General features: G+C 33.2%; 10 protein-coding genes across 10 annotated transcripts; 7 read left to right on the top strand and 3 right to left on the bottom strand.

Annotated features, from left to right (window-relative positions):
* Nucleotides 1-144: 144 nt before the first annotated feature.
* Nucleotides 145-2,747, top strand: BX664DRAFT_362817 (Lecithin:cholesterol/phospholipid:diacylglycerol acyltransferase; the record flags this gene model as incomplete). Its single annotated transcript, XM_051548339.1, has 10 exons — nucleotides 145-175; nucleotides 246-369; nucleotides 432-670; nucleotides 743-773; nucleotides 879-1,081; nucleotides 1,170-1,322; nucleotides 1,417-1,881; nucleotides 1,959-2,199; nucleotides 2,282-2,486; nucleotides 2,605-2,747. The coding sequence occupies 10 exons, from the start codon at nucleotides 145-147 to the stop codon at nucleotides 2,710-2,712; spliced, it is 1,800 nt and encodes a 599-aa protein (XP_051395893.1). The 3' UTR covers nucleotides 2,713-2,747.
* Nucleotides 2,748-3,281: 534 nt separating this feature from the next.
* Nucleotides 3,282-6,653, bottom strand: BX664DRAFT_344201 (uncharacterized protein). The gene is made up of 10 exons (XM_051547435.1): nucleotides 6,167-6,653; nucleotides 5,806-6,109; nucleotides 5,570-5,679; nucleotides 5,131-5,489; nucleotides 4,753-5,057; nucleotides 4,440-4,692; nucleotides 4,120-4,322; nucleotides 3,955-4,012; nucleotides 3,642-3,855; nucleotides 3,282-3,549 (listed from the first exon to the last, which is right to left on the bottom strand). Exons 1-10 carry the CDS (start codon nucleotides 6,441-6,443, stop codon nucleotides 3,458-3,460), a joined length of 2,175 nt encoding a protein of 724 aa, XP_051395892.1. The 5' UTR covers nucleotides 6,444-6,653; the 3' UTR covers nucleotides 3,282-3,457.
* A 69-nt stretch (nucleotides 6,654-6,722) lies between these two features.
* On the bottom strand, nucleotides 6,723-8,342 carry BX664DRAFT_344199 (uncharacterized protein). Its single transcript, XM_051547434.1, has 7 exons — nucleotides 8,274-8,342; nucleotides 7,708-8,219; nucleotides 7,554-7,621; nucleotides 7,412-7,496; nucleotides 7,193-7,351; nucleotides 6,975-7,121; nucleotides 6,723-6,909 (listed from the first exon to the last, which is right to left on the bottom strand). Exons 1-7 carry the CDS (start codon nucleotides 8,329-8,331, stop codon nucleotides 6,778-6,780), a joined length of 1,161 nt encoding a protein of 386 aa, XP_051395891.1. The 5' UTR covers nucleotides 8,332-8,342; the 3' UTR covers nucleotides 6,723-6,777.
* A 166-nt stretch (nucleotides 8,343-8,508) lies between these two features.
* Nucleotides 8,509-9,846, top strand: BX664DRAFT_344197 (Dcp2, box A domain-containing protein). Its single transcript, XM_051547433.1, has 6 exons — nucleotides 8,509-8,636; nucleotides 8,752-8,903; nucleotides 8,999-9,225; nucleotides 9,284-9,436; nucleotides 9,506-9,633; nucleotides 9,700-9,846. Exons 1-6 carry the CDS (start codon nucleotides 8,575-8,577, stop codon nucleotides 9,821-9,823), a joined length of 846 nt encoding a protein of 281 aa, XP_051395890.1. The 5' UTR covers nucleotides 8,509-8,574; the 3' UTR covers nucleotides 9,824-9,846.
* A 656-nt stretch (nucleotides 9,847-10,502) lies between these two features.
* On the top strand, nucleotides 10,503-10,948 carry BX664DRAFT_344191 (uncharacterized protein). The gene has a single exon (XM_051547432.1). The coding sequence runs from the start codon at nucleotides 10,583-10,585 to the stop codon at nucleotides 10,907-10,909; it is 327 nt and encodes a 108-aa protein (XP_051395889.1). The 5' UTR covers nucleotides 10,503-10,582; the 3' UTR covers nucleotides 10,910-10,948.
* Nucleotides 10,949-10,992: 44 nt separating this feature from the next.
* Nucleotides 10,993-14,854, top strand: BX664DRAFT_362813 (uncharacterized protein). Its single transcript, XM_051548338.1, has 5 exons — nucleotides 10,993-11,287; nucleotides 11,368-11,378; nucleotides 11,469-11,519; nucleotides 11,606-12,126; nucleotides 12,181-14,854. The coding sequence occupies exons 1-5, from the start codon at nucleotides 11,193-11,195 to the stop codon at nucleotides 14,713-14,715; spliced, it is 3,213 nt and encodes a 1,070-aa protein (XP_051395888.1). The 5' UTR covers nucleotides 10,993-11,192; the 3' UTR covers nucleotides 14,716-14,854.
* A 144-nt stretch (nucleotides 14,855-14,998) lies between these two features.
* On the bottom strand, nucleotides 14,999-16,616 carry BX664DRAFT_304442 (glutamate 5-kinase; the record flags this gene model as incomplete). The annotated part of the gene is made up of 4 exons (XM_051542517.1): nucleotides 16,309-16,616; nucleotides 16,036-16,242; nucleotides 15,489-15,946; nucleotides 14,999-15,287 (listed from the first exon to the last, which is right to left on the bottom strand). Exons 1-4 carry the CDS (start codon nucleotides 16,564-16,566, stop codon nucleotides 14,999-15,001), a joined length of 1,212 nt encoding a protein of 403 aa, XP_051395887.1. The 5' UTR covers nucleotides 16,567-16,616.
* A 1,336-nt stretch (nucleotides 16,617-17,952) lies between these two features.
* Nucleotides 17,953-19,636, top strand: BX664DRAFT_389609 (Glucanosyltransferase-domain-containing protein; the record flags this gene model as incomplete). Its single annotated transcript, XM_051549550.1, has 2 exons — nucleotides 17,953-18,138; nucleotides 18,244-19,636. Exons 1-2 carry the CDS (start codon nucleotides 18,008-18,010, stop codon nucleotides 19,634-19,636), a joined length of 1,524 nt encoding a protein of 507 aa, XP_051395886.1. The 5' UTR covers nucleotides 17,953-18,007.
* Nucleotides 19,637-20,224: 588 nt separating this feature from the next.
* BX664DRAFT_49180 (uncharacterized protein) lies at nucleotides 20,225-21,455 on the top strand. The gene is made up of 6 exons (XM_051549604.1): nucleotides 20,225-20,303; nucleotides 20,367-20,505; nucleotides 20,585-20,733; nucleotides 20,791-20,883; nucleotides 20,970-21,357; nucleotides 21,419-21,455. The coding sequence occupies exons 1-5, from the start codon at nucleotides 20,289-20,291 to the stop codon at nucleotides 21,177-21,179; spliced, it is 606 nt and encodes a 201-aa protein (XP_051395885.1). The 5' UTR covers nucleotides 20,225-20,288; the 3' UTR covers nucleotides 21,180-21,357; nucleotides 21,419-21,455.
* Nucleotides 21,313-24,216, top strand: BX664DRAFT_49174 (mitotic checkpoint protein-domain-containing protein). Its single transcript, XM_051549603.1, has 7 exons — nucleotides 21,313-21,626; nucleotides 21,738-21,906; nucleotides 21,975-22,103; nucleotides 22,181-22,448; nucleotides 22,565-23,028; nucleotides 23,082-23,374; nucleotides 23,471-24,216. The coding sequence occupies exons 1-7, from the start codon at nucleotides 21,445-21,447 to the stop codon at nucleotides 24,102-24,104; spliced, it is 2,139 nt and encodes a 712-aa protein (XP_051395884.1). The 5' UTR covers nucleotides 21,313-21,444; the 3' UTR covers nucleotides 24,105-24,216.
* The last annotated feature ends 1,991 nt before the right edge of the window (nucleotides 24,217-26,207 follow it).

The following is a 26,207-nucleotide window of genomic DNA, read 5'->3' as shown; positions in this document are numbered from 1 at the left end:
ATGTTATTATTTTTTTTCCCTTCCCTTTTACTAATTTTACAAGGGATTGCTTATGTATATCGATAACAAAGGAAAAAGACGGAAGAACGAGGATGATCAGTATATCAGGAGAGTATACTATTCAAACCTAAATAGATGGTTTTTATGGTTAATAATCTTTACTCTAGTGATTACTGTGATATCAGAAGAATCAGATCGATCGGATAGTTCCAAAAGTATATGGAGTAATCTTTTACATCATATAGCGCATTTACCTAGAATTGGTTCTGCTGGAAGGACTGGTTTATTTTCTAAAATCAGTAGTGTTTATAAACTTAGCAGTGATCAAGAACCTGATGAAGATCGTTTTCTACCTGCTTCTATTTTAAAGTAATAATACAAAAAAAAAATTGGAAAAAAAATTAACTGATTCCTTTTTTATTATTGAATAGAGACGAATATCAATTAAAGGCACATTTCCCTGTAGTGATGATTCCTGGTCTCACAGCCTCTGCTATTGAAAGTTGGGGAACAACTGGTAAATCCAAGCCATATTATCGAAAGAAGATCTTTGGATCTATAGATATGTTTCGATTATTATTATCAGACAGATCAACATGGATAGAGCTTATGAAATTGGATCCCATCACTGGTCAAGATCCTCCTGATATCAAACTTAGAGCAACTACAGGTAAAATAATAATAATAATAATAAATTTTCAAATTGATTGATATCTTATTCAATTCTGATCTTTTTATATAGGTTTATCAGCATCGGATTATTTGTTCCCTGGGTACAACAAAAAAAAAAAAAAAAAAAAAAAAGAAAAAAAAAAAAAAAAGCATAAAATGTTTTCAATCTCCACCAATTCCAACCTTTTCTTTATTCTTTATTACAGTTTTTGGGTATGGGGAAAAGTGATTGAAAATTTATCAGTTATTGGATATGATACAAGTAATATGCATATGGCAGGATATGACTGGCGTTTATCATTACGTGCCCTTGAAGAACGTGATCAATATTTCTCCCAATTGAAAGAACTCATTGAACGAAACAAAAAACATACTGGCCGAAAAACAATACTTATGTCTCATTCAATGGGTATATCTTGTATTTTTTTTTTATTATTATTATTTATCAATTGATTCTTATATTATTATTATTATTATTATTATTATTATTCTTTTAGGAACTTCGGTAGTGAATTACTTTTTAAAATGGGCAGAATGGTCTGAAGGTGGTCAAGGTGGAGATCAATGGACTGAAAACCATATCGAAAGTTTACTTAATATTAATGGTGGTGTATTAGGTGTTCCAAAAGCATTGACATTCATGCTTACAGGTAAAAAAAAAAAAAAATAATAAAATAATAATAATAATAATAATAATAAGATATGCAAAAAGAATCATTTGATTTATTGATTTATTTATATTAGGTGAAAATCATGATATTGTCTCTCTTGGTAAATTTGCAAATACTTTGGTCGATAGACTTCTTTGTCGTGGTGAACGTATTGATATGACTCGAAATTGGAGTGGATTAGCAGCTGTTCTTCCAAAAGGTGGTGATATTATATGGGGTAATGATACTAGTGCACCTGACGATGAAATGGATGATCCTTCTCTACAAACATTTGGCAATATCATTTCTTTTTCGTCAGACAAACTCACCAACAAGGATGCCAATAGCAGCTTCGTAGATGATTCTCATCATCCTTTGTTACTCAATCATACTATGGATATGGCAATGAACCTTTTGAAAAATAGTTCTTCTCAACAATTCAACGACATGCTACAAAACAACTACTCCTTTGGTATATCGACTTCGAAACAACAGCTACAAGAAAATGATAATATTCCTCGTACCTGGTCAAACCCACTCGAATCACGACTACCCAAAGGTCAGAAAGAAAAGGAAAATAAAAAACAGATACTAGAATAAAAATATTTTACTAATCTTTTTTTTTTTTTATGATAGCTCCAAGTATGAAAATATACTGTTTATATGGTGTCGGTATACCCACAGAAAGAACTTACTTTTACTCTCCCACTGGTACAGATTCAACAACTGATGAAGAAGATAATACTAGCGGTGTATGTAGAGTGCGTAATGCGGTGATGGATAACACTGGTATTAGTCGATCAGTCCCTTTGACAATTGATGTATCTATATCGGACGCTACTCATCGCATCAAAGGTGGTATTAGGAAAACTGATGGGTAAAAAAAATATATATCTATCTTTTTTGGTCATCATTTCTAATTTTATATATATATATATATTTGTTTCATATCTATCTAGGGACAGGACAGTTCCTATCATATCGAACGGATACATGTGTGCTCCTTCTGGTGGATGGACAAAACATGCTGATCTTTACAATCCTGGTCTTACTCAAATAATTGCTCGCGAATATAAAAATGAAGAAGGAATGAGTAGGGGTGATCTTCGTGGTGGGACCAAGGTAGCAAGACATGTAGACATTCTTGGCAATCATGATTTATTGGTAAGAAGGAAAAAATAAATTATGCATTATGTTGGATGCCTTTGTTACTAACATTTCAATTCTCTTTATTATTATTATTATTATTGTTATTATTTTAACTACTTGTGTATTCCTGTAGTTGGATATTTTGCAAATTGTTTCCAATCATGGTGAAAATGTGACTCGACGTATCTTCTCCAATATAGACCAAATTGCCCAAAGGGTCCAGTTAGACCATTTAGATTAATTATATTAGATTAGTGAAAATGGTGGTGTTATTTTTTTTTTTTTTTTTTTTTTTTGCTGCTTATCTTTGATTTGATGTTATTTTTACTTTGTTATTTCATTACAACATTATTCTCCACGATTAAAGACTTGACTTTTCCTTAGTATTCTTATTACCCGCCTTTCTTCTTATTATCATTATTAGTATCATTAATGGATCTTTCTTCTTCGTTTTGACATGGATGATTACCTTTAATGTTGCTACTTCATTACAATTTCCTTTTTACATAAAGTATTTGTTCTTTTTGTTTTACGGCGAAATATGCCATTCTAATGCAGAAATCAGATAATTTGAAAATGATTGAACTGATTTTTTTGTTCGTGACATAGTAGTTACACCATCCATCATCCAATCATCCTTTCTTTATTATATCTTCATCCAAAATTCATCCATCTTTCACTATATTCATTATACAATCATCAAAATTGAAACATTTTCCGATCATACATCATTTACTATTCATCATCGTCACTTGGAAAAAAAAATCATACTTTGTTGATGTCTCCCATCAATGGCAGCATCGGTATAGATAAACAGAAATTTTTCAAAATGATTTTATTAAACGAGAGGAAGTGTAGTAGTAGTAGAATTGATAAAAGTATTAAACAAAGATAGATATAGATCAATGCTGGGGAATGGAGAGGGATAAAATATAATGTGAAATGTGTGTGTGTGCATATGTATGTGTATGTTTGATATTATGATTTCAACTAAGTATTTGACACTGGACGACAAGGGCATACATGTATAATGGTATAATAATATTATCATTTTGAAATGAAAATGCTTCCAGTAGACCTATAGAAGATCATCAGATCAAAATCAGTATATATTATTTCGTAGACGTTCATATATCAATTTCCTAATCCGTCTTTTTTGGAGAGTAATACCTGTCATTGTCACTACAAGTAAGTATTGAATCCATTCTCTTCGGCCAGCCGAAGCCACAATCGTTGACACACCATCCAAGCTGATAAGTGCTGAGCTATAGGTAATGATCAAGGCACTAAGATACACAGTGACGATAAAAGCCAACGTACCTTCCACCGTCTTTTTCGTCCCAGGCCACTGAAATCGTCCAAATCGCTTTCCAACGATAGAAGCCTAACATGGAACAAAAAAGAAAAAGGAAAAAAAAAAAAAAAGTGCCACATGTCAATCACAAACGAAATTATTTTCTTGAATAAGGTATTTCTATCTTACCAAAGCATCCCCGAATCCAAGGGATAAAATACCTGATAAACTTGCTATTATACTTGAACTATCAAAAAAAAAAAAAAAAAAAAAAAAAAAAAAAAAAAGAGAGAGAGAGAAAGAGAAATCTGGTAAATAGACAACGAAGAAATCATAGATCTTTTCTCATCCCACCTTCCTAGCCATACTGGAACGGCGCAGCCTACCAAGAGATATATATGACTCAGAATAACAGGACCTAAATCACGATTGTCGATAAATTCTGTCAGGAACATATGCAGATTTTTTCCATACGGCCAAACAGCGAAATAACGAAGAAATTCTAAATAGATAAACGAAGATAGAGCAACACCAAAGGCAAGCTGAAGGAATGAATTCTATAGGATTGATATTATCCATTTTTTTTTTTTTGTTGAATCGATGGAGACAAGAGAATGAATGTGAAGTTAGTATTTATGGATTAAGAATCAAAAGATATCGATATTTCCACTTACGGCAAACAAAACCCCAGGAACAAACATAACCACGGCCAAACCATGGAATAATTTTCGCTTCTTGTTCAACGCACTTGTCAAGTGTTTGGCTCGTGAATGCTTTGATGAGGCAAAAAAAGTTTGTTGTTGTTGGTCATCGTTAGCTGGAAAATCTAATAACAGAACCCAGATAATCACCGTAATACCAATAGCAATAGTCCAATATATACATAAAAAGAGTCGAGGAGGAGAAGAGAATAAGAATTCAAGTGTCCTACAATAATAAAAAGAATTAGATGAGTGAAAAATCATATTTCTCTTTTTCGAACTATACCATAGAAAGGGATTTTGGTGTAACATGGCCGCACAAATAGGACTGATAACAAGCACAATAATAGTAGCAGTAAGACAATAAAAAGAAATCGCAACCATAACCTTGCGCCGTTGTATATCTACCAGTGTGTCAATAGAAGTGGAGGATCTCCAATACGGTTTTTGAGCCAAAATACGAGAACGTCGTAGGAGTGGATAAGATAAAAAACCAATGACCAACATTCCCATGACAACTGCATGAATCAGTATAGTTTCTGGCTTGTTTTCTTCCATGCTCATATAATCAGGTACCTTGTCACTATAAAACTATTTTTTAAAAAAAAATCAGTATTATAAGAAGAGGAAATTCAAACTTTTTTGTATAATGTCAATTCTTTACTGTTGCATAAACCATTTCTTGAACTTTGTGTACCATCACCGCAGCACCTTCAGAGATAACGCACATTTCACCCAAGGTAAAACACCGCTTGAGAGCCACAACACAGAGATATAAAGACCATTGGAATGTAGTCACAGAGATAATCGTCATGATGATAGGTGTATATCCAAGAACTGGAGTCAAAGTCGTTAATCGAGTAATAAGAAAGGTGAAGATGCCAGAAATCAATATACTTGATACAAATAGACCACGTTTTCTTATCATTCGTTTCACAGGGTGTAAAAATCCATCAGCCGAGACCAGAATAAGAAAAATTAGACTCATCAAAAAAGTCAATTCTAATTTGGCTTGAGTCAATGCTATAGATAGAAGATAAGATTACATAGAAGATAAGATTAAATAAAAGATATTTACTATCCATATTGCTTTTTATTATTACCTATACGAAAGTTATTCGTATCTCTTTGATAGATGACACCAGTCAACTGAGCACACGCAACAATAGGAAGGAGTAGTACACCACATAATAATCCATCATCAGCATTGGATCTATGTAATCACATATGATATTTATAGATATAGATATAAAAAAAGATTTGATGAGACTAAAATCATACATACATATACACACATAGCTAACAACTACTTTATATTCAACATTTTTTTTTTTTTTACCTAAAAGCCATTCTGCTAGCACCAAAAATTCGATTGGTTGGTGGAATCACTGAAAGTGGTACCTGATTGAGTTTCGATCCTTTTATTTTGTTGTTTCGATCAGATTGCAAGAGTTGATCACCTTCACCAATGTTCACCAATTGTACTGTTGCTGCTGGTGAAAGTGGAGAATTTGGAGAATCGTCGGATGATGTTTCAGTGGAAGATTTATCAAGTGATGCAGCTGTATTATGTTGTTTTGATTTCTTGGTACGAGAAAAAGCATGACATGTACTAAGACCAGTCAAAATCAACGTAGTCCAACCTATAATTCAAACATATTAGAAACTCTTCTATTTCTACGTGTAATAAGTAGTATTACCTAGTAAAACCCCTGTACTAAGTGGAGAATTGGGTAGAGAAACCATGCGACAAACTGTCCACAAGAAAGATAATAACCATAAAATACGTTCAATAAGAGCCATCTTGAGAGCATCAACAGGGAATGTTTGAAGAAGATCAGCAGGGAGTCGCGATGAAGTCAAGGATGGTTTCTTACGATGTAATGATTGTGCACGCCTTCGTCGAATGATATCTTTGGTTTGGGCATCCTCCATAGATGATGATGATGCAAAGCCTTCATCATATTGTGAATCCATAGTATATATATATGTATGATTATATGCGTTCCGTTGGTTCCGTTCTTACCGATGCTGTGAGGTGGGATTTGGAGTACGTGAAATAATAATCAAAATCTTAACAACCTGGTGGCACGTAGTTATTGTTGTAATTTAAAGTAGATAATTTTGAGTGTAATAACAGTATATAAAAAATGAAGGACGTAAATAGGTAAGTTTGATGAAAATAAATAAAATAAAATAAAATAAAATAAATAAAGAAGAGGAAGAAGAGTTCCAATCCTTTTTTTTTTTTACATGTGATTCGGAATTTGAATATCTATTTTATTTTTGTATATAAAAAGGTCTCTACAGTTTATTCATCTAAAAGGGATTGAGATAAATAATATTCTTGTAAGGGTTCAATGATATTTTCAAGTCCATCACCAGATAAAATATGTTCTAATTCATAAACTGTCAAATTAATTCTATGATCTGTCACACGATTCTGTGCACAAAAGAAATGAGTTAGTTAGTTATAGTCAAAATGACATTTATTTTGTTTTGGATTACCTGAGGGAAGTTATAAGTTCGAATCTTTTCCGATCGATCACCAGTACCAATTTGTTTGTTTCTTGAATCCCGTCTAGCCGATTGAGTTTTTTCCCGTTCTAGTTCAAATATCTTTGCACGAAGTACCTTCAACGCCTTGGCTTTATTCTAAAAAAAAAAAAAAATTCGGCTTAATTGGTCCAATTGATTCAAAATACCTCATTATTATTTTTTTATACCTTGTGTTGTGATCTTTCATCTTGCATAGAAACTACCAAACCAGTTGGTATATGAGTCATTCTAACCGCACTATCAGTTGTATTCACATGTTGTCCACCTGCACCAGATGCACGATAAAGATCAATCTTTAAATCTGAATCCCTAATTTGTACATCTACCTATATATATAATATACTTTATTAGTTTCTTCATGAATATTGATATAAATATATACTTACTTCTGTAGGTTGTGGTAACATAGCAACAGTGATGGTGGATGTATGAATTCGACCTTGTGATTCTGTCGCAGGAACACGTTGAACTCTATACGATATTTGATGATGAATATATATATATATATATTTGATTTTTATAATTTACCTATGAACACCAGATTCATATTTCAATAGACCAAAAACATTCCTACCAGAAATATTCACGGTGATATCCTACAAAGGGAAACAAAAAGATGTTATTCACCCCATTCTCACACTTCTTTTTTTTTTTTTTTTTTTTTTTTTTATGATGGCTTTACCTTGAGACCTTTTCCGCCAACATCTTCAGATTTTGATAATAATTCCCATTTCCATTTCTTCAGTTGAGCAAAACGTTCATACATCCTAGCCATATCAGAGGAGAACAACGAAGCTTCATCACCACCAGCACCTGACCGAATTTCGAGAATGGCACTTGCATCATCAGCAGCATCTTTAGGAGCAAGTTCATAAATTAAATCCTTTTCAATGACACCTATCCTAGACATGATATCTTCATATTCTTCTTTGGCCAATTCTAACATATCGTCTTCTTGATCTTGTACTGCTAAAAGATCCTGTAGATCAGATAGATCTTGAGTACATTTTCGCCAGTCGTCAAATAATGATTTTGTTGTTGTAAGATCTGATAATTTCTTCGATGCTGTGGCTAAGTCTGTTGGATTAAGTTGATTGTTAGACAGTTGGTAAAGGAGAGAGTCATGTTGTTCAGATATTCGTTCTAGTTTCTTTTCAAGTGTAGGGGAAATACGAGTGGACTGTAATAAAGAAGCTATATAAATAATGGTTAGTCACTTAAATATAATATAGGCCATTAATATCTTACTTTTTGTAGAATATCTTCTTATAGCTTTCCATGTAATACGGGGAATCGAGAGAAGCATAAAGGGAGAAGAGAAAAGAGAGAAGGAAGAAAAAAAAAAAAAAAAAAAATAGGAACCAGAGAAAAGAAAATGGCCAAGCGGCACATAAAATTTCACCGAATCAGTCACAATAATTCATTTCCTGCAACAAAGAAAGAGTAAATGGCTCCCTTCTTTTTCTTTTTTTCTCTCCTCTTACTTTTTTCCTACCAAAAGAAATAAAGAATTCCCTCTATATACACAAACCTAATTTATTTACTTGATATGGATCCAATGTCAGTATTAGGTAGTTTATCTTTTGAAGATATATTAGATGACTTGGCTACGTAATTAATTAACAAAAAAAAAAAAAAAGAAAACCAAAAAAAAGAGTCTATTACTCACAGGTATTTCATCTTTTTTTTTTTTGTCTTTTTCTTTTATCAATATAAAATTGTCAAGTCGATTTATTATCAACGTACCAGATGTAGAACTCGCCAAGGTAGAACGAATATGTTTCCAAGTAGAACAAGCACATTGGTTTTATGAAGATTTCATTCGAGAACAACGACCTGATCTACCATCATTTCAACTTAAAACCTTTTCATCAAAAAATATCCTTTTTATATACATATGTTATCTGAAAATATTATTCTATTTCTTGTATTTTTATTTTCCTTAACCTTTTTTTTTTTATTATTATTATTACTATTCAAGCAATGTCCTCTATTATCTCAATGGGCTCATGAACATGACAAGGCTTATACTGACTTTATGACTTATAGACTCCGTGTACCAGTATGTGGTGCTATTATATTGAATGCAAATATGGATAAATGCTTGTTAGTTAAGGGTTGGAGCTCGAAAGCTGGTTGGGGATTTCCTAAAGGCAAAATTAATCAAAATGAAGAGAACGATGACTGTGCTGTTCGAGAGGTAAGGATACTTTGAAGTTATTATCTTTTCTATTCTTTATCTTTATTTTTATGAATAGGTATTGGAAGAAACTGGATATGATATCTCACCATTATTACACAAAAACGAATATATCGAGATCACTATGAAAGAACAACGTATACGACTATATATCATCATTGGTGTTCCAGAAAATACCCAGTTTACTCCTCAAACAAGAAAAGAAATCAGTGTAAGAATAATAAAAAAAATGGCAAGGCAAAAAAATTAATTAGTCAAGATTTTCCTTTATTGCTATTAGCAAATTGCATGGATGGCTTTGGATGATTTACCTACTTTTAAAGCAATGGATTCTCAACAACAAAATGGACATTTGAATTATGTGAAACAAGGCTCAAAAAGATTCTATATGGTGGTTCCTTTTATCAGGTACAAAAAAATGACCTATAGAAAAAAAAAATCAACTAAATATGGTAATTGTTATCTTATCTCTAGCAAACTCAAGTCATTCCTTAATCAGCGAAGAAAAGGTCAACGAAAAGGAAATCATCAAGATGGTCCAACTAGAATAGCTAAGAAAGGACAAGATTTTTTGCATGAAAGCGCAGTCCATTGTTGAAATAAAGGATTTTTCTTTTTTTATTGTTTTTTTTTTATTATTTTTTTTTATTTGGTTACGCCTGAATGATGATCGATGGTGTCATTATGATGTTGATAATGATGATGATGATTTTGGGAAAAAAAAAGGAGAGTATGACTATTATCATTTTACAAAAAAAAAGGGGGTGTATGTGTGCGTGTGAGTGCGTGAAAAAAGGCTTGTTTATTCAAAATACGTGGACAGAAAATGTGATAGAAACATGGTTAATTCTTTATTCTTTTGATTTTACGTGCTCCAATCATATAGAGAGAGAGAGAAAGATAAGTACCCGAGCCTTGATGTGGCAAAAGTTCTAAAAAAAAAAAGTATAACAAACTTTGGTAATACTTCTGGATTGGTGGATCATTGCTTTTTGATTGTTATTTGTTTGCATATTATTTATTTTTCCGGTCTGGTTAGACTCATTCCACCTCATTTATTACGATAATAAAAAAACTGCGGGGGAACAAATCTTATATAGCATCATCACAACCGCATGTTTCGTCGCAGCATATAGAATAATTACCTTTCACCGCAGTCTTCTCCCTTTCTTTCTCTTTCTTCCTCTCTCTCTCTCCCCTTCCATTTTGCAAATAAATCCCTGTTTATCCTTTTTTATAAATATCAACCCTAATTTTTACATTTTCTCTTTCTTTTTTTTTTTTTCTTCTTTCTTTTTCTTTTTCTTTTTTCTTTACTTTATACATATTATATATTTTTATTTATTATTAGTCTATCATGACAGATTACTTACATATTATATCTCAAGCTAAACTTGCAGAATATTATGATACACGAACTGATTTACCTATAAGAAAGTATGTTCTTATTGCAAATATGTTACGAAAAACAACAGTACAAGAAGAAAAGGCCGAAGAAGAATGGTTAGATACATGTTTAAACGCGTTAGATCAACAAGATGATGATATGAATGATGATAACAAAAGACAACCTATCACTGTACGACATTATTCTTTTACATCTCAACCATTTAAGAAATCATCATCAACAGAACAACAGCAAAATCAACATGAAGTGAACATCTATCAAATAGTCTTACCATAAATCAAAAAAATCATTGAAATCGGAGAACTAATTTCACCTTTTTTTTTTTTTATCATACCTCCTGTCCGCCTTTTTTTTTTTCTCTTTCTCTCTCTCTCTCTCTTTACCTTTCTTGTATATATTTCTCTGTCTTATATATTTTCTTTTTCTTTTTTTTTTTACTTATATATTTTTATTCTCATTCTTTCCTTTTTATCCAAAATCATTTACCATCAATAAAAAGCATTCTTCAAACCCTGTCTTGCTGTACTTCTTTTGTGAAGAGTTTATTTCTCACTATATCATGTCTTCCAAAGATGAAAAGAAACCTTTCAATACTACTTCTTCCTCTGTTGGATCAAAAAAGATACGTATGACACTTGCTTGTGAACGTTGCAGGTAATAATATTATTTTTAAAAGTTTTAACAGAATTGTCTCACTGACTTTTTTTTTTTTTTTTGTTCCTTGTTTTCTATAGATCAAAAAAAGGTATTGTCATAACACAACTATTATATCAATGAAACAACTCACCGATATATGTATCTATTGTTTGTTTTGTTTCTTTTTTTTTTAATTTAGTTAAGTGTGATTTTGCCCATCCTATTTGTACAAGATGTCAACAAACAAATGGTAAGTTTTTAAGAAAAAAGGAAATGGAAAGAGTCCAACCGTATTTGAACTCCCTTTTTTTTTTTATTATTATTATTTACTTTTAGCTCCTTGCTCTTATAATGGTTCATCAACTCAAGTGGATCTCTTTAATCTTGTCAAAATCAATGAAACAGTAGACTTATTACAACAACGTGTACTTTCTTTGGAATCGGATCTGAAACAACCTCCAGTCTCTTCAACTTCTCCACCAACTCCTTTACCAACGATTTCTCAAGCAACAGATAGCGATACTTTTATGGTACAGCAAGATAGGGAATATCATAACGAGGTCCTACAAGGTCTATTGAATGCTGCAAACTCAAGATGGTCACTTTCACTTACTCCAAAGGGTTTACGGATTGATACCAATATCATCTCATTACACGATCTTTATGACCTTTTACTTTCCGGTATGTCACAGCTTGAATTAAATGATGCTCAACAATCAGATACTACCTCCAATGATACGGAATCAAATTCGGCCTCATCTTGTAGTTCAACTTCTGGAGGAGAATTGACCACAGCAACTTCTGTTCAACGCACTACTCTTTTGAAAAAGAAACCATTATGGAAATCTGGTCTGAAAGTCTTTCCTCTATATAGTTCTTGGGAATCAACTACTAATCACCAAAAGTAACAGCAGCAACAACGACAACAGCAACAGCAACAACAACAACAACAATTCTCTCACCAAGATATTCCTCAATCAACTTTAGACAAAATGATGATTATCTATTCCGAATGTTTCCTTTGTTTACCAAGTCCTGAACTAGAGGGATCTATATTGGATCGCTATCGAAAAGGGAAATTAGATGAAATGTTAGCTAATATCATATTTGCTTGGACTGCACGTCATGGTGCCATTTATCATGATCTCTTTATTGATCAAGATCCAAATCAAGTAGGTGAACCATTCTTCCAACGTGCCAAATTACTACTTAGGGATCGATTTATGGTGACAAATGTAGATACAATGCATAGTCTGTTGATGATGTATATTTATGCCTTGGGTGATCCATCTAGCCATGCTGAATCTGAAGCTTATATGTATTTGGGATTAGCCAATCGGATGTGTCTGGATTTGAAAATGCATTGTGAACTTCCTGACTCTGTGACAGACCTTATCGCTAGAGAACGACATCGACGTTACTATGGCGTGCTCAACTTTTTAGAAACTCTATGTACCGTACATTCTGATAAGCCATTCTCCCTACCTCCTCAAGATACTGTTACAATCGGTCTTCCTACCGTGATGCCTCATGAAACTGGTGAAACTCGATGGCGTGTAGAATTTATGATCCAACGTTTTCGTATTACACATATATATAGAAATATAATCTGCAATACTGCTCAAGAACATCCTTTACTCTCTACGGTGTCATCCCTGGACAAAGAATTAAAAGAATGGTATCAACAATTGCCTAATTATTTCCGTTACAAACAAGGCGACATCCATAAACGAAATTGGAAAAGCAAAAGCTTTAGGGAGCAAGCATGCATCAAACTCAACTTTGAATACAACTTCCAAATGTGTCAATTATATGGTCTCTTCTTCTCTCGATCTCGTGGTAATAACTCTGAAGATTCTCCTAGTGCTATTGATGTGCTCGCCAAGGAACTGTGTGTACGTGGAGCTGAAATGATTGTGGAACTATTGGGATGCTGGGTACAATTGGATCAACTATGGTGTCACTTTTCTTTGGAAACTTTTATGATTGTGCTCATGGTTTACAGGACCTTATTGGTGAATGCTACTACTAATGAAATAGAATCTGCAAAATCAAACCTCTCATGGATGGCTCGTATGTTGATATCATCTCCTGTCAAACATCATAAACATGTTATTGGATTAGTCACAGGCATTAGATCTATTTTTGTCGAATATTTTGGTGAAGAATTGAACTTGGAAGTTGATCAACGAGCTGGTTTGAAAAGGGAATATATGGATCATTTACCATCAACGCCTATACCATCATCATCATCCCTATCAGCAACAACAACAGCAACAACAACAATAGCAGCAGCAGCAGCGGCGGCGGCATCCTCATCATCATCATCATCATCATCGTCATCATCATCGTCGTCGTCTACGTCAACATCACAACATCCTATACGGGCATCGCAGACACATCATTCTAGAGTTACAGCATGTCCCTCGCGCAATCTTACTCCAACAGCTTCACCAGTCCCAACAACAACTTCAGCAACAGCATCATCATCATCACCATCAACATCATCTAGCTTGTCCACCTCAACTACACCATCCCTACAACCATCAAATACTGGTATCCAATCTATACCTCAACATTATTCGGCACCAGTACCACAACATCAGCCAACACCGCCACTCATGACATCTCTTTATTCATTCTCCGGAAACAGAGTGATGGATGTGACGACAGGAACTTCACCATTGGATTTACATAGGCATCATTCTATATGTGGCGCTTCAACATCTGATTTACCTTTCTCTGATTTTTTATACACACCAACGCTAACGGATATGCAGCCCATGACTGCGCCAATTCAGCAGCAGCAAGATACCCAAGATTTGTCGACAACACCATCTATGGGAACGCAACATTTACCTACACATTATCAAGATAATCATATCCAGAATAGTACGACCACTGTTAGCACGACGACTACTGGAACAGTAGCTTCATTATCTCCTCCTAGCAACGATCCAACATCAGCCTCTACTACGGTTGTATCTTCACAAAACCTTCATTACCCAACTTTACAATTTTACAACCAGCAACAACATCATCCTCACATGACTTCGAGCTGGTCATCAAGACTGCCGGTACAAGAAATCAGTAAATCATCACCATTGTCTTCTTCTTCAACGTCCTTGTTACATCAACAACATCGTCATCTTCATCACTATCAACCCTATCAAGCTAATCATCATCGTAGGTCAACATCATCTTCAACGTCATCTGCATCGACACCATCCCATCCAATAGTATCTTCTACAACATCATCTATTCATCGACAACAATCATCGAATAGCAACACTCATCCACAAACAATATCATTATCAGCATCAATGTCATCCCCTACTTCGTTTGGACCAACGACAGCGATTCCTTTTATGGACATGACAATATATGGCAATGATCAAGATCAGAAAATCAAAGAGCATCAAGATCATGGGTTTGACTATTATTAGATAACAAGGATGGAAATTTTCAATTGTAGTATATATATATTTCTGTAATTAGTTTTAGTTTATTTTATTATATTCGACGTAGTTTTGTAGATATTTGTACTTGTTATCCATCAATAAAAAAATTTTTTTATTATATTATATGTATTCAAATGTAAGTGTAAAAAAAAAAAAAAAAAAAAAAAAAAAAAAAAAAAAAAGAGGGATATGTAAATAAACATGTGTATGGAAAGAGATAAAAAAAATAAAAAAAAAAAAGTATGATGATGATAGATAAAAAAAAAAATCAAGTGGAGACAGCCATATTGTCCTTATCAATGATACAGGGGAGCTTTGTATAGCCTAGATCGGTGATCTTGTTTTGACGTTGGGCTTGCATGATACGTAAGATTTCCGCACTGGAGTAGTTGACCAAACCTTTAGCCACAGTAATCTGATCCACCACACCATTTTCACAATGTCGTTGGACAACCACACGTACGGCTTGATGTTCCACAAAATGGCCTTCCACACGATGAACCGAATGAGCATATAGCGAAGCACTGGCAATACCTTGTCGTGATAAAAATGGATGACTTTGATCATGTGCCTTGGATGTCGACAAGGAGGACGATAGAGTGGATGATGATAATGTTGTTGTGACAGTGACGTTTTTGTTTGAAGAAGAAGAAGATGATGGTGATGATGGAGATGATGTAGTGGTAGTATAGTCGTTGTCATCATCAGATTGTAAAGATGGTAAAGATGAAGCTTCATCCAAATCATTAGAAGCTAACATGGCATCAGCAAGAGCTTCATCCACAACCAGAGTTCCCGCAGTATGTAAGCCATGTAAAATCCACCAAGTTCGATCCACCAATGGTTGTGATTTGGCCAAAAAACGAGTATGTAAAGGAGCAGTATAACTATCTTGAGCTTCGATGATGGGCAAAATGTTTTCTGGAGTGGCACCTCTTGTAATCACAGTAATCACGCCTGCCGCTGTTGCTAGATCCGCAGCCACCAACTTGGTCACCATACCACCTGTGCCGAGAGATGAACCTGGTGATGTAACAGTGATGGTTGATTTTAATTGTTGCAAGTCGTCACACATAATGATCGGTTGTGCGTCAGGGTTGGTCCGTGGATTATCAGTATAAAGACAATCCACATCTGTCAGTAAAAACAAATAATCGGCTTTAACCATTCCTGCTGTGATGGCTGAGAGTGTATCATTGTCTCCAAATTTGATTTCCTTCCATATATAAAATAAAAAAAAAAGAGGGTTAGTCGATCATCATTTCTTTATACTATATAAATAGGATGGATAGATCATAACTTTACCGAATAAGATATTGTATCATTTTCGTTGACAATAGGAACGACACCCATATCCAATAATTCTTCAAGACAATTGACAGCATTCAAATATTGTGATCTTTGAGATAAATCATTCTTCGTCAAAAGGAGTTGAGCCACGGTTTGATTGAATCGACCAAAAAGATCATCATACATGCTCATCAATCGACCTTGACCTACAGCCGCAATAGCCTAATGATTCAAAAAAAAAAAAGAATTAATATATGTGTTCCTTCATGCAAATAAAGTCTAACATACTTGAACTAAGGCTTGACGTGTAGGCTTTTCTTGTAAATTCAATCTTCGTAATCCAGTCCCTACAGCTGCACTTGTCACCAAGACCACTCGATGATTTTGTTGTTTTAATCGAATAATGGTTTCCACAATCCTTGATAAGTTGCCAAGTAGAGGATAATGTGTTTTTTCATCACAAATCGAAGATGTGCCTACTTTGATCACAATGGTCAATGATGTTTTCGTCGGACGATGAGTATTTTGAATATTTCTATAAACCATTGGCTTGGTAAAAGGAATCCACCGATGTATGAGTTTTTGTTGTTTTTTTTTTGGAAGGGCAAAAAAAAAAAAAAAAAAAAAAAAAGAAAGAGAAAGAGAAAGAAAAGCATGAATTTACATTTTATAATAAGTTATTACGACGAGATCGGAGTATCAACCTATGGTAAGCTGATGTATCATATCATATTATAGTCTTTCTTCTCGAATGATCTTCTTGTTCCTTTCGTTAGTATGGATACAATCATACAATCTGATGAAATCGATAAGGATCAAATCTTAAAAGCATATCCAATGAGGGAGGAATTATACTTCTTAAAAATAAACTTTTTGTCTTGGTTTTTTATTGTGTACCTGTTCTCCACAACGAGAAATACCCGCATGAATCCAAATTAAGACTAGAAGAGTGCTTTATATTACATTATATTTCGTCATTACAAACTTTAAATATACTTTTATTTTTTTTTTTGTGACCTTTCTTATTGTTTCTTTTTTTAACAACCAAAGAAGTGATTGAGTTTTCCCTAGTTAATAGTTGTCATATGAAATCATATTAGATAAATGATAATCATGCTTTATCAATAGATTATGTCTTTACTGTCATCTAGTCATTTATCCTATCATCAGTGTCGAAACATGATTTACTTTTTCTTCTCCCCCGTGACATTGTAGCGTGTAGCTGAACTTTTCTTTTTATGGAACCTCAGCGATCATTTCATCCATCATCCAAATATCATCCATCCATTTGTTCATCATACAAAGAATAAAATCTTTTCACAAATAGGAACTTTTTTTTTTTTAATTTGGGTAATAAACTTTTCAAATAGACTGGCTCCCAATCCGATCTATCCGATCATGCAATTCTGACTAGGTAAAATAGAACATACTTTACCGTTTCAGGTTCCAAAAAAAAAAAAAAAAAAGAAGGGCATGTAAGCAACTTATGATACATGATGAATTTCTACGACTCTAGGAAAAATATCCTGGTATATTTCAGGTTCAGAATTCTTTTTTTTTTTATTCCACAACCCGAACCATTTAGTTGATCCATCATAGCTATCATCACCTTCGTCGTCATTATTTTCTATATCATCATCAACATTGATTGGGATTTTGCTACTATTGATATAATATCAGGATGTCGATCTTTTTATGTAGTGATATATGCCGGTACATTCCTGATGACATACAAATATAGTAATTGGCACTGGAAGGGCATATTTCTTCTGTTCATTCTCCCTATCCCCCCTTGGGATATTGTGTATATACAGTAATATATACATATATATATTTTGTCCATTAACAACAATAAATATGATAAACAGACAAAGATATGCGTTAATGAAAATCATCGTTCAAAATTTGTTCCTTTTTTCTTTTTTTTTTTTTCCTTCAATATTCTCTTTTTTTTTATTATTATTTTCTTTTTTTTCTAAAATCAGTCATGTATAGATATTTGAGTCTGTTATCCTTAATCTGGTTACAAACAGCATCTGTCACAGCATTAAATCCAATTGTTATCAAGGGTCAAAAGTTTTTTGATTCTATTACAAAAGAACAATTCTTTATTAAAGGGTAAAAAAAAAAAAAAAAAAAAAAAAAAAAAAAACTACAAGTCTAATCATCATCCATCAATCCATCAAATTGTTGTGATCGACTATTTCCATTTTAACTACATAGTGTTGCATACCAACCAAGAGGTGATGGTCAAGTCATCAACGATCCACTTGCTGATGAGGCAGGATGTGCCAGAGATGCGCCTCTTATGAAAGAACTTGGAGCAAATGTGGTGCGTGTATATGAAGTAGATCCAACCAAAGACCATGATGCATGTATGAAATCATTTGCCGATAATGGATTGTATCTTGTGCTTGATATCGCGACCCCTAAATATTCTATCAACCGTAAACGTCCAGAATATGATGTGACCCTATATAATGCCTATCGAGCCACAGTGTCCAGTTTTGCCAAATATCCTCATTTACTTGCCTTTGTTGCAGGAAACGAAGTGACTAATGATCGTACGAATACACCTGCTTCTGCCTATGTACGAGCTGTGATTCGTGATATGAAGAATTTTTTGCGTCATGGTGGTAGTCGAGCCATTCCAGTGGGTTATGCCAGTAACGATGATGAACATATTCGCGACAGTATCAAAGATTATTTTGTATGTGGTGATGATGAAGAAAGTCATGCTGACTTTTTTGGTATCAACTTGTATGAATGGTGTGGTGGTTCTAGTTTTGAAAAATCAGGATATGCTGAGCGTACAAAAGAATTTGAATCCTATGGAAAACCTGTGTTCTTATCCGAGTATGGTTGTAACTTGGTACGTCCTCGTACTTTTGGTGAAGTATCGGCTGTCTATGGACCACAAATGACACCTGTCTTTTCTGGTGGAATTGTCTACGAATGGACTCAAGAAAATAATGAATATGGATTAGTCAAAATAGCCAATTCCCAAGTAGAAACTTTAACTGATTATCATAACTTACAAAAAGTATTGAAAGCAACAAATCCAAAAGGAATCAAAATGGATGACTATCAACAACAGCAACAACAAGAAACAGTGCCTTGTCCAGGAAGAACAGAAGATTGGAAAGCATCAACAGAATTACCACCAACACCTTCTGAAGGTGCTTGTTCTTGTATGAAAGATAATTTGAGTTGTATTGCGTCAGATGCAGTACACCAATCCAATAAGAATTCGACTTTGGGAACACAATTAGATACAATGTGTGGTATGGTGAATTGTGGAGATATCAGTGGAGAAGGAGAAAGTGGAAAATATGGTGCTTTCTCTTTTTGTAATCCTGAAGATAAACTCAGCTACTTGTACAACTTGTACGTCACACAATCCAAAAATGAAAAATCATTTACATCTGCCACTTGTGATTTTAATGGTTATGCTCAATCTGTCACTCCTAAACGTAATGATCTTAATGATTGTACTTCTATCAAACCTAACCTTGATGGACTTCCTAAAGCTACTTTTAACCTAGCTAATTCTCCAATCAGTGCTTCTACTTTATTATTAATTTTCACATTTATTCTTCATTTAGCTTGGGCTTGAATTCTTTTTTTTTTATTTATTTTTAATCTTTTGATGATGTTGATAAAAAGCATATAAATAAAATAAAAAGATTCGATTTTAATTAGTGATCATGTCTTAAATTTAAAAATTGTATAAACAATCCCACAATTCCTATCTAATACCGGACTTTGTAAAATAATGAATATTTTTTTTGCTGAAATAAAAAAATCTTTGATCCTTCCTTTGTGAAGAAAATATATGATGATACTTCACGGTTTTTGACACGATCAAGCTTCGTTTTTCTCTTTCGGGGGAAAAATGGAGACATGACGACACATGTCCGAACCACACACCTTGTTACTTTAAAGGATGTGCTTGAAGATCTGATTCTTTGGTTTTACATTTAAAAAAAGAAAAATGAAATGAAAATAAAGAATATTTTATTATTATTATTATTATTATCTTCATTGATATATCAGTGTTAACAAAAAAGAAAAAAAAAAAGATTGGACAACTTTTTAAGGCATGAATTTCAGAAATGGGTGGAAGGAGTCACGCTTTTTTTTCAGGCTGAATGGGAAGGAAATAAAAAAAAAAATTCGAACTACGTTTTCCTCTTTATACTTCTTTTTTTTTTTTTCTCGTTTCTTTTGTTTCACTTCCGGTTATCATATATTTTTTTTTCTATTATATGGATTCCTCAAAGGTATTTGATCATTAATTCAAAATAAAGAAAACCTGTATTATTAACTCAATACTTCTCTACTAGATAAACTCACAATCTCATTCAACACCACAACAACATAAAAGACCTAGGGTAACTTTGGAATCAATTTCTAGAACTCCCCTTTATACTACTACTACTACTTCTTCTTCTTCTTCTATTTCTCATGGAAACGACAATGATGGTAAATATATATATACATATATAGTATCAAGAAAAAGTAAGAAAGAACGGTTACTTATGCATAACTTTATTTGGTATAGATGAAATACGACGACTAAAAGCGATGACTTTAAAGTTGGAACACGCGTACAAAAATGCTCAAGCTCGAAATGAAGCTATACATATAGAACACAAAGCAAAATATTCAGAATACGACTTTATTATTGAAAGACTTACTACAGAAAAGAAGGTATACATAAACGACAGGATAGAAAGGTATGCTAATATTACAATTGTCATGACATAGGATGCTGAAGCTCGAGCTATTTATCACCATAAACGATCAAAAGATGCAGCACACGCTTTGGAACTAGTTAAAATGGATCATACCAATGTCACTGTAAGTTGATAATTAGCTGATACTAGTATGTCTGTTTCTTTTGAAAAGGGTTTTATCTATTAACTTAATCTATATGTATAACTCAGGAACGATTACGAACAAAATTGGAGGAATTGGAAGCACAAAATGCTAGATTATCAACTGATATCTTTTCAGAACAGCGAGAACGACAAAAAGCAACTTGGGCTTTAAATACAAAAGAATCTGAATGGACAAATCGTATACAACAATTGGAAACAACAGTGGATGTACTCAAACAACAGGTATATAGAATAAAAAATAACTATGATCCATGATCTGATTAATTCTATATATTTAAATAGGTGGAAAAACAACAAGAGAGTATCGCATTAGGATTGGAAAGGGAATATGAATTGAATAATAAATGGAAAGAAGCCGATAACAAACTCAAGGAACTCAATAATGCCAAATTTGATACTGAAGCTATCCTTACTTTTGATCGCCAAGTCAAATGTAACGTTTTTATATGTCATTTTATTAATAATAATGTAACATTTTTTTTATTTTATTTTAGTACAAGATGATACAAGGAAAATAGAGATGGAAAATTACAAATTGAAAAATGAATTGAAGCATTACAAAGAAATGTATCACAACGTGGAAATGTTACGGGAAGAAAAATATAGTCTAGAAGCAAGGGTACGTAACATGGAACAATTATCAACAGAAAATGTTCGTTTGGATTTGGAAAATACCCGTTTGAAGATGGAAAAACTGGAATGGTAAAAAAAAAAAAAAAAAAAAAAAAAAAAAAAAAAAAAAAAAAAAAGAAAGAAAGAAAAGTGAATAAAAAAGAAAGGGATTGACTCAAAGCTTTGTTTTGTTTTCTTTAGGGCGGGCTATCTCGAAAAAGAGGATGGACTTGATATTGAAACACCTCAAGGACTAGTTTACAATCTCACCAAAGAACGTAATGAATCAAGATGGATAGTGAATCAAATTGATGTATTCAAGAAAGAAATGGAAAATCGCGATCAATTGATATTAAAACTTGAAACACATGTAAGATGAACTAAGTAAAATGATTTTCAATATTAAAGTTTTATTATTATTGTTGTTGTTGTTGTTAGATGAACGAGCTTAAGAAAACAATTCAGGATAAAGATCGCCTTCATCGTTCAGATGTATTTGCCATGGAACTTTTGGAAAAAGATAAGATTATGCTACGAAAACACATTGAAGCACTGGAAAATCAATTCGTAAGTCAATATCTTTGTCAAATAATAAAAAAATATATATCAAATATTTATTTCTTTATCTATTCTGATATAATTAGAAATTATATGATATTGAAGAAAGCAATTATATGGAAGGCAATTATGATATACAAAAGACGCAACGTATTCAACAATTAGAAGAATTACTCAAAGACTTTGAAGGTCGACTCAGCGATCAAGGAAAAGATATCATCAAATCTCAAATGGAGGCCAGTTACTCATCTCCGGGAACAATCTCACCTGGTCCATATTTCGAACTTGCTTCTGGTCAATCATTATTTGAATTTATGTCCAACTTGTCACAGAAAAAGCTGGAGTACATGGAAGGTAATGACGAAAAAAAAAAAAAAAAGAATAAGACATGGCAATTAGTGTAATTATAAAATGTATTCACTCTATATATATTTTTTTTTTCATTCTATCCTTTCTTATCCTTCATATAGATACAAAGACGTTACAAAGCAATCTCAACAATGCTAATAGTCAAATCAACATCTTACGAAATCAGTTATCATTATTACAAGATTATTTTGGACGGCATGGAATGGATCCTTCATCGACTGTCAGCAAAGAAAACAACATTACTCAAGCAAACAATGCTACAGATACTTCATCTGATCATGTTCGCATCTTGGCACTCAAAGAAAATCCAGCATCTGTTGAATATGGTATTCGAAAACGTCAGCTTGAAAATTTACGACAAGAAAATAAGATCCTTTTGGAGCAATTACTGCATTATCAAACATCAACTATTGACAGCAGTATGGATCTATCTGATGACAGACAAGATCAAGAAACCATCATGATCTCTATTCCCAAGAAGACTTTGCAAAACATGGAAGATCAAAAACAAGCTCTGGAACAAGAAGTAGCCAAAAGAGAAAAACGTATTGCTCGAAAAGATGAGGTAATAAAAAAAAAAGAAATCAGTTTGGAGGCTCACATTATTCTATTTACTAGGCGTATCAAAGACAATTGGATCAACTTGCTGATATTATGCCTGGTGTACTTGGATACCGTTTGAAACCAACATACGATGGGAAAATGGTGCTTTTAGAATCAAGTTACGTAAATAGTAAAGACTTATCGTTTCAGGTCATGTTCTTGAAAAACGGTCAATCAACAGTTAAGGTACTCGGTCGCAACAAACAAGAATATCTCCGAACTTTACAAAGTGCCTACGATACTTTTATCACTGAGAGAAAAAGTATTCCTGGATTTTTGAGTGCTGTCACTTTGGATTTACAAGACAGGTAAAAAAAAAATACATTCTTTTTTCGGATGATTAACATTTTTTTTTTTTTTTTTTTTTGGTTATAACCATTTTTTGTTTGATTTCTTCTTTTTAGACAAGCCCATATCCAACCTGATATGTATGATCCAACAGTGACCCGTGATTATGACAGTCATTCTTATTCTGAAGAGGACCCATTGACAGATGTTCACGGTCATGAATTAGTGGAACCAGCCGCCATCGATCGTGAAGATGAATTGGATACTGATTTTGTGGCACAAGCAGACGATAGTGGTGACAATGATTATATAGAATGTATTCCTGATGACGACGAAGAAAACAACAATGATGGATACGATGAAGATCGACTGAAATACTTTGAAGGTGAGGACGAAGAAGATACCGAAGACTATGAACCAAAATACGAAAACAGGGAAATCCATAATCAAGAACGATCTCAGGAAGCCACCTATGAAGAATACAGCAATAATGACGACGATGATGACAATGGTAACGATGATGATGATGACGATTTGATTGACAACGAAATAAAACAGCATGAACATGATCAAACGGAAGTCATGGATGAAGAAGATGAACTAGGTTATGGGGAAAATGATGGCGATGAAGACGAGGAGGATGAAGTTGGCGGCAACGAAGATGAAGATGAATCCATGGAAGAATCTGATGAGCAACAACAACAGGGTCAAGAAAACGATCCTATCTCCCTGGATGATGATTCAGATTGAATACTTTGTAGTTAGTTTAGTTTAGTTATTGGTTGTATTATCTTTTTTTTTTTTTAATATCTCCTTTTGAATAAAACGATGAATCAAAATGATGGATTCCTCTTTTATAATATTCGGTAGTAGGATGGAATAGATATACAGAAGAGAAAAAAATAGGGATTATCGGTGTTGAGAGTGTACACTGATGCCTATTGACGTTTTTTTTATTATTATTATTATTTATTGATTACTTTGTTTGTTTGTTTTATTAGCCTATTATAAAGATGAAAGAAGAAAAAGGAAATGGACAATACTAGTACTTCCTATTATGATGATGATAGACGATGGAAGTTGTCAAAAGGCTATGTAACAAGATAATAATAATAATTAGTGGGTAGATGTTTAATATCGTATTTGATATCTGAAGAAAGACGAAGATTTCATCTGATGATCGCCCCATCTAGAAAGGGTTTGTAGATCTATTGTTAATTTTTAAATAACAAAGAAATGCCAGGTAAATGATAGAAAGAGAAATGAAATTTATATTTGATTTCATATAAACTTTTTTTTTTTTGCATGTAACATAGGTTTCCTTTTTTGTCATTCATGCATATTGACTGGATCTTTCAAGTATCATCATTTTCATTTCCATTTTTCACTTGTTATACGAGATCAATCAAACCTGTGCATTATTTTTTTCTTTTCTTTTCTCTTTTTTTTTTTTTTTCTTTTTTTTTTTTTTTTTTTTTTTTTTTTTTTTTGTGATGTTGCCTCATCATTGACTCTCAACCGTCAATGGTAAATTTAGAAGAGACGATGATAATTCAGGGGCAAGGTGAACAAGTTCAATATACGATGAGGATATCTGATATCCTGTCTGTGGCCCCCTTTGTGTGCAACATCAAGACTTTTTTGATACTTAGCACGCGGTAAAAACTATAACGAAAAGGATAAGGAGGGTCGGTAGAGGGATGAGAAGATGAACGTAAGACTAAGAAAAGGAGAATTGATGGAAGTCTCCTTGAATGATTAAAAGAAAAGAGATACAGTATATTTTTTTTTTATTATTTTACATTTTCTTTCTTTTTTCTTCTTCTTTTTCTTTATACTGTCATTACTGTCACTCTTTTTATATATATATCTCCATTCCACTCCCTTTTATAATCTGAATATCAATCCTTTTTGGAATGTTGACAAACGATCATGTCAACCAAAAGACAAATACAAAAACTATGAATGAATCATCTTCTTCGTTTGGCCGTCAGTTACGCCGATCTCATTCCTCTTCCATTCTTTCAGCTTCCGATAATAACTTCTCTATACCAAATCATCGAAAACCTTCCTTACCCATTGTCACTCATTTAAAATCAACTAACAAACCAGATGATCAGTTACAACGTCCTTCTATGCGTACCAGTTCTTCCGCTCGATTTGGAAAAAGTTTATTGCCTGCCTGGTTAGGCCGTCAACAACAACAACAACATACTTCTTCTTCTTCTACTCCTACCGTTGAATCATCAATATCATCATCATCATCATCATCAACAATAACAAAATCTTCGAGTAGCAAGTTTCATGAACAATTCGAATCCTTACTTGTAAAAAAAAAAAAAAAAAAAAAATTAAAAAAAAAATCATATGCCTAATGGTATTTTTCTTTTTTTTTTTTTTTTTTTTTTTGAACAGGATGAACTTGATATGAAAGATGATCATCGAGAACATTTACGGCAATTACCTACCGAACAACAAAAGTATCTATTACAACAAAATACGAATATAAAAAACAAAAAATCAACATCATCATCTATTCCAACATCTACTGCCAAGAGTAATCATGCTAATACTACTACCACCGCCTCTGCAATACCAACACCTAGTACCATCAGTCCCACACGTCCTTCACGACAGAAATCATTACTGAAACCAGTGTCTACCCGAACCATCTTCTCTTCTCATCTTCGAAAAAGTCCTTCAGCTACAGCTTTACCATCTGATCATAATATTTCACCTCCACCAACCGTTTCTGCCTCGACTTCAGCAGCAACTAAAAATAATCATCCTACTACTGCGATTACTACTACTAGTAGTAGTACTAGTATTAGTACTAACAAAACTTCTTCCCTC

Source organism: Halteromyces radiatus (assembly GCF_025201355.1).
Source record: "Halteromyces radiatus strain CBS 162.75 chromosome Unknown BX664scaffold_12, whole genome shotgun sequence".
In the NCBI taxonomy this organism is placed as follows: domain Eukaryota; kingdom Fungi; phylum Mucoromycota; class Mucoromycetes; order Mucorales; family Cunninghamellaceae; genus Halteromyces; species Halteromyces radiatus.
Note: the sequence above shows the minus strand (reverse complement) of the source record. Positions and strands in the feature narration are given on the sequence as shown.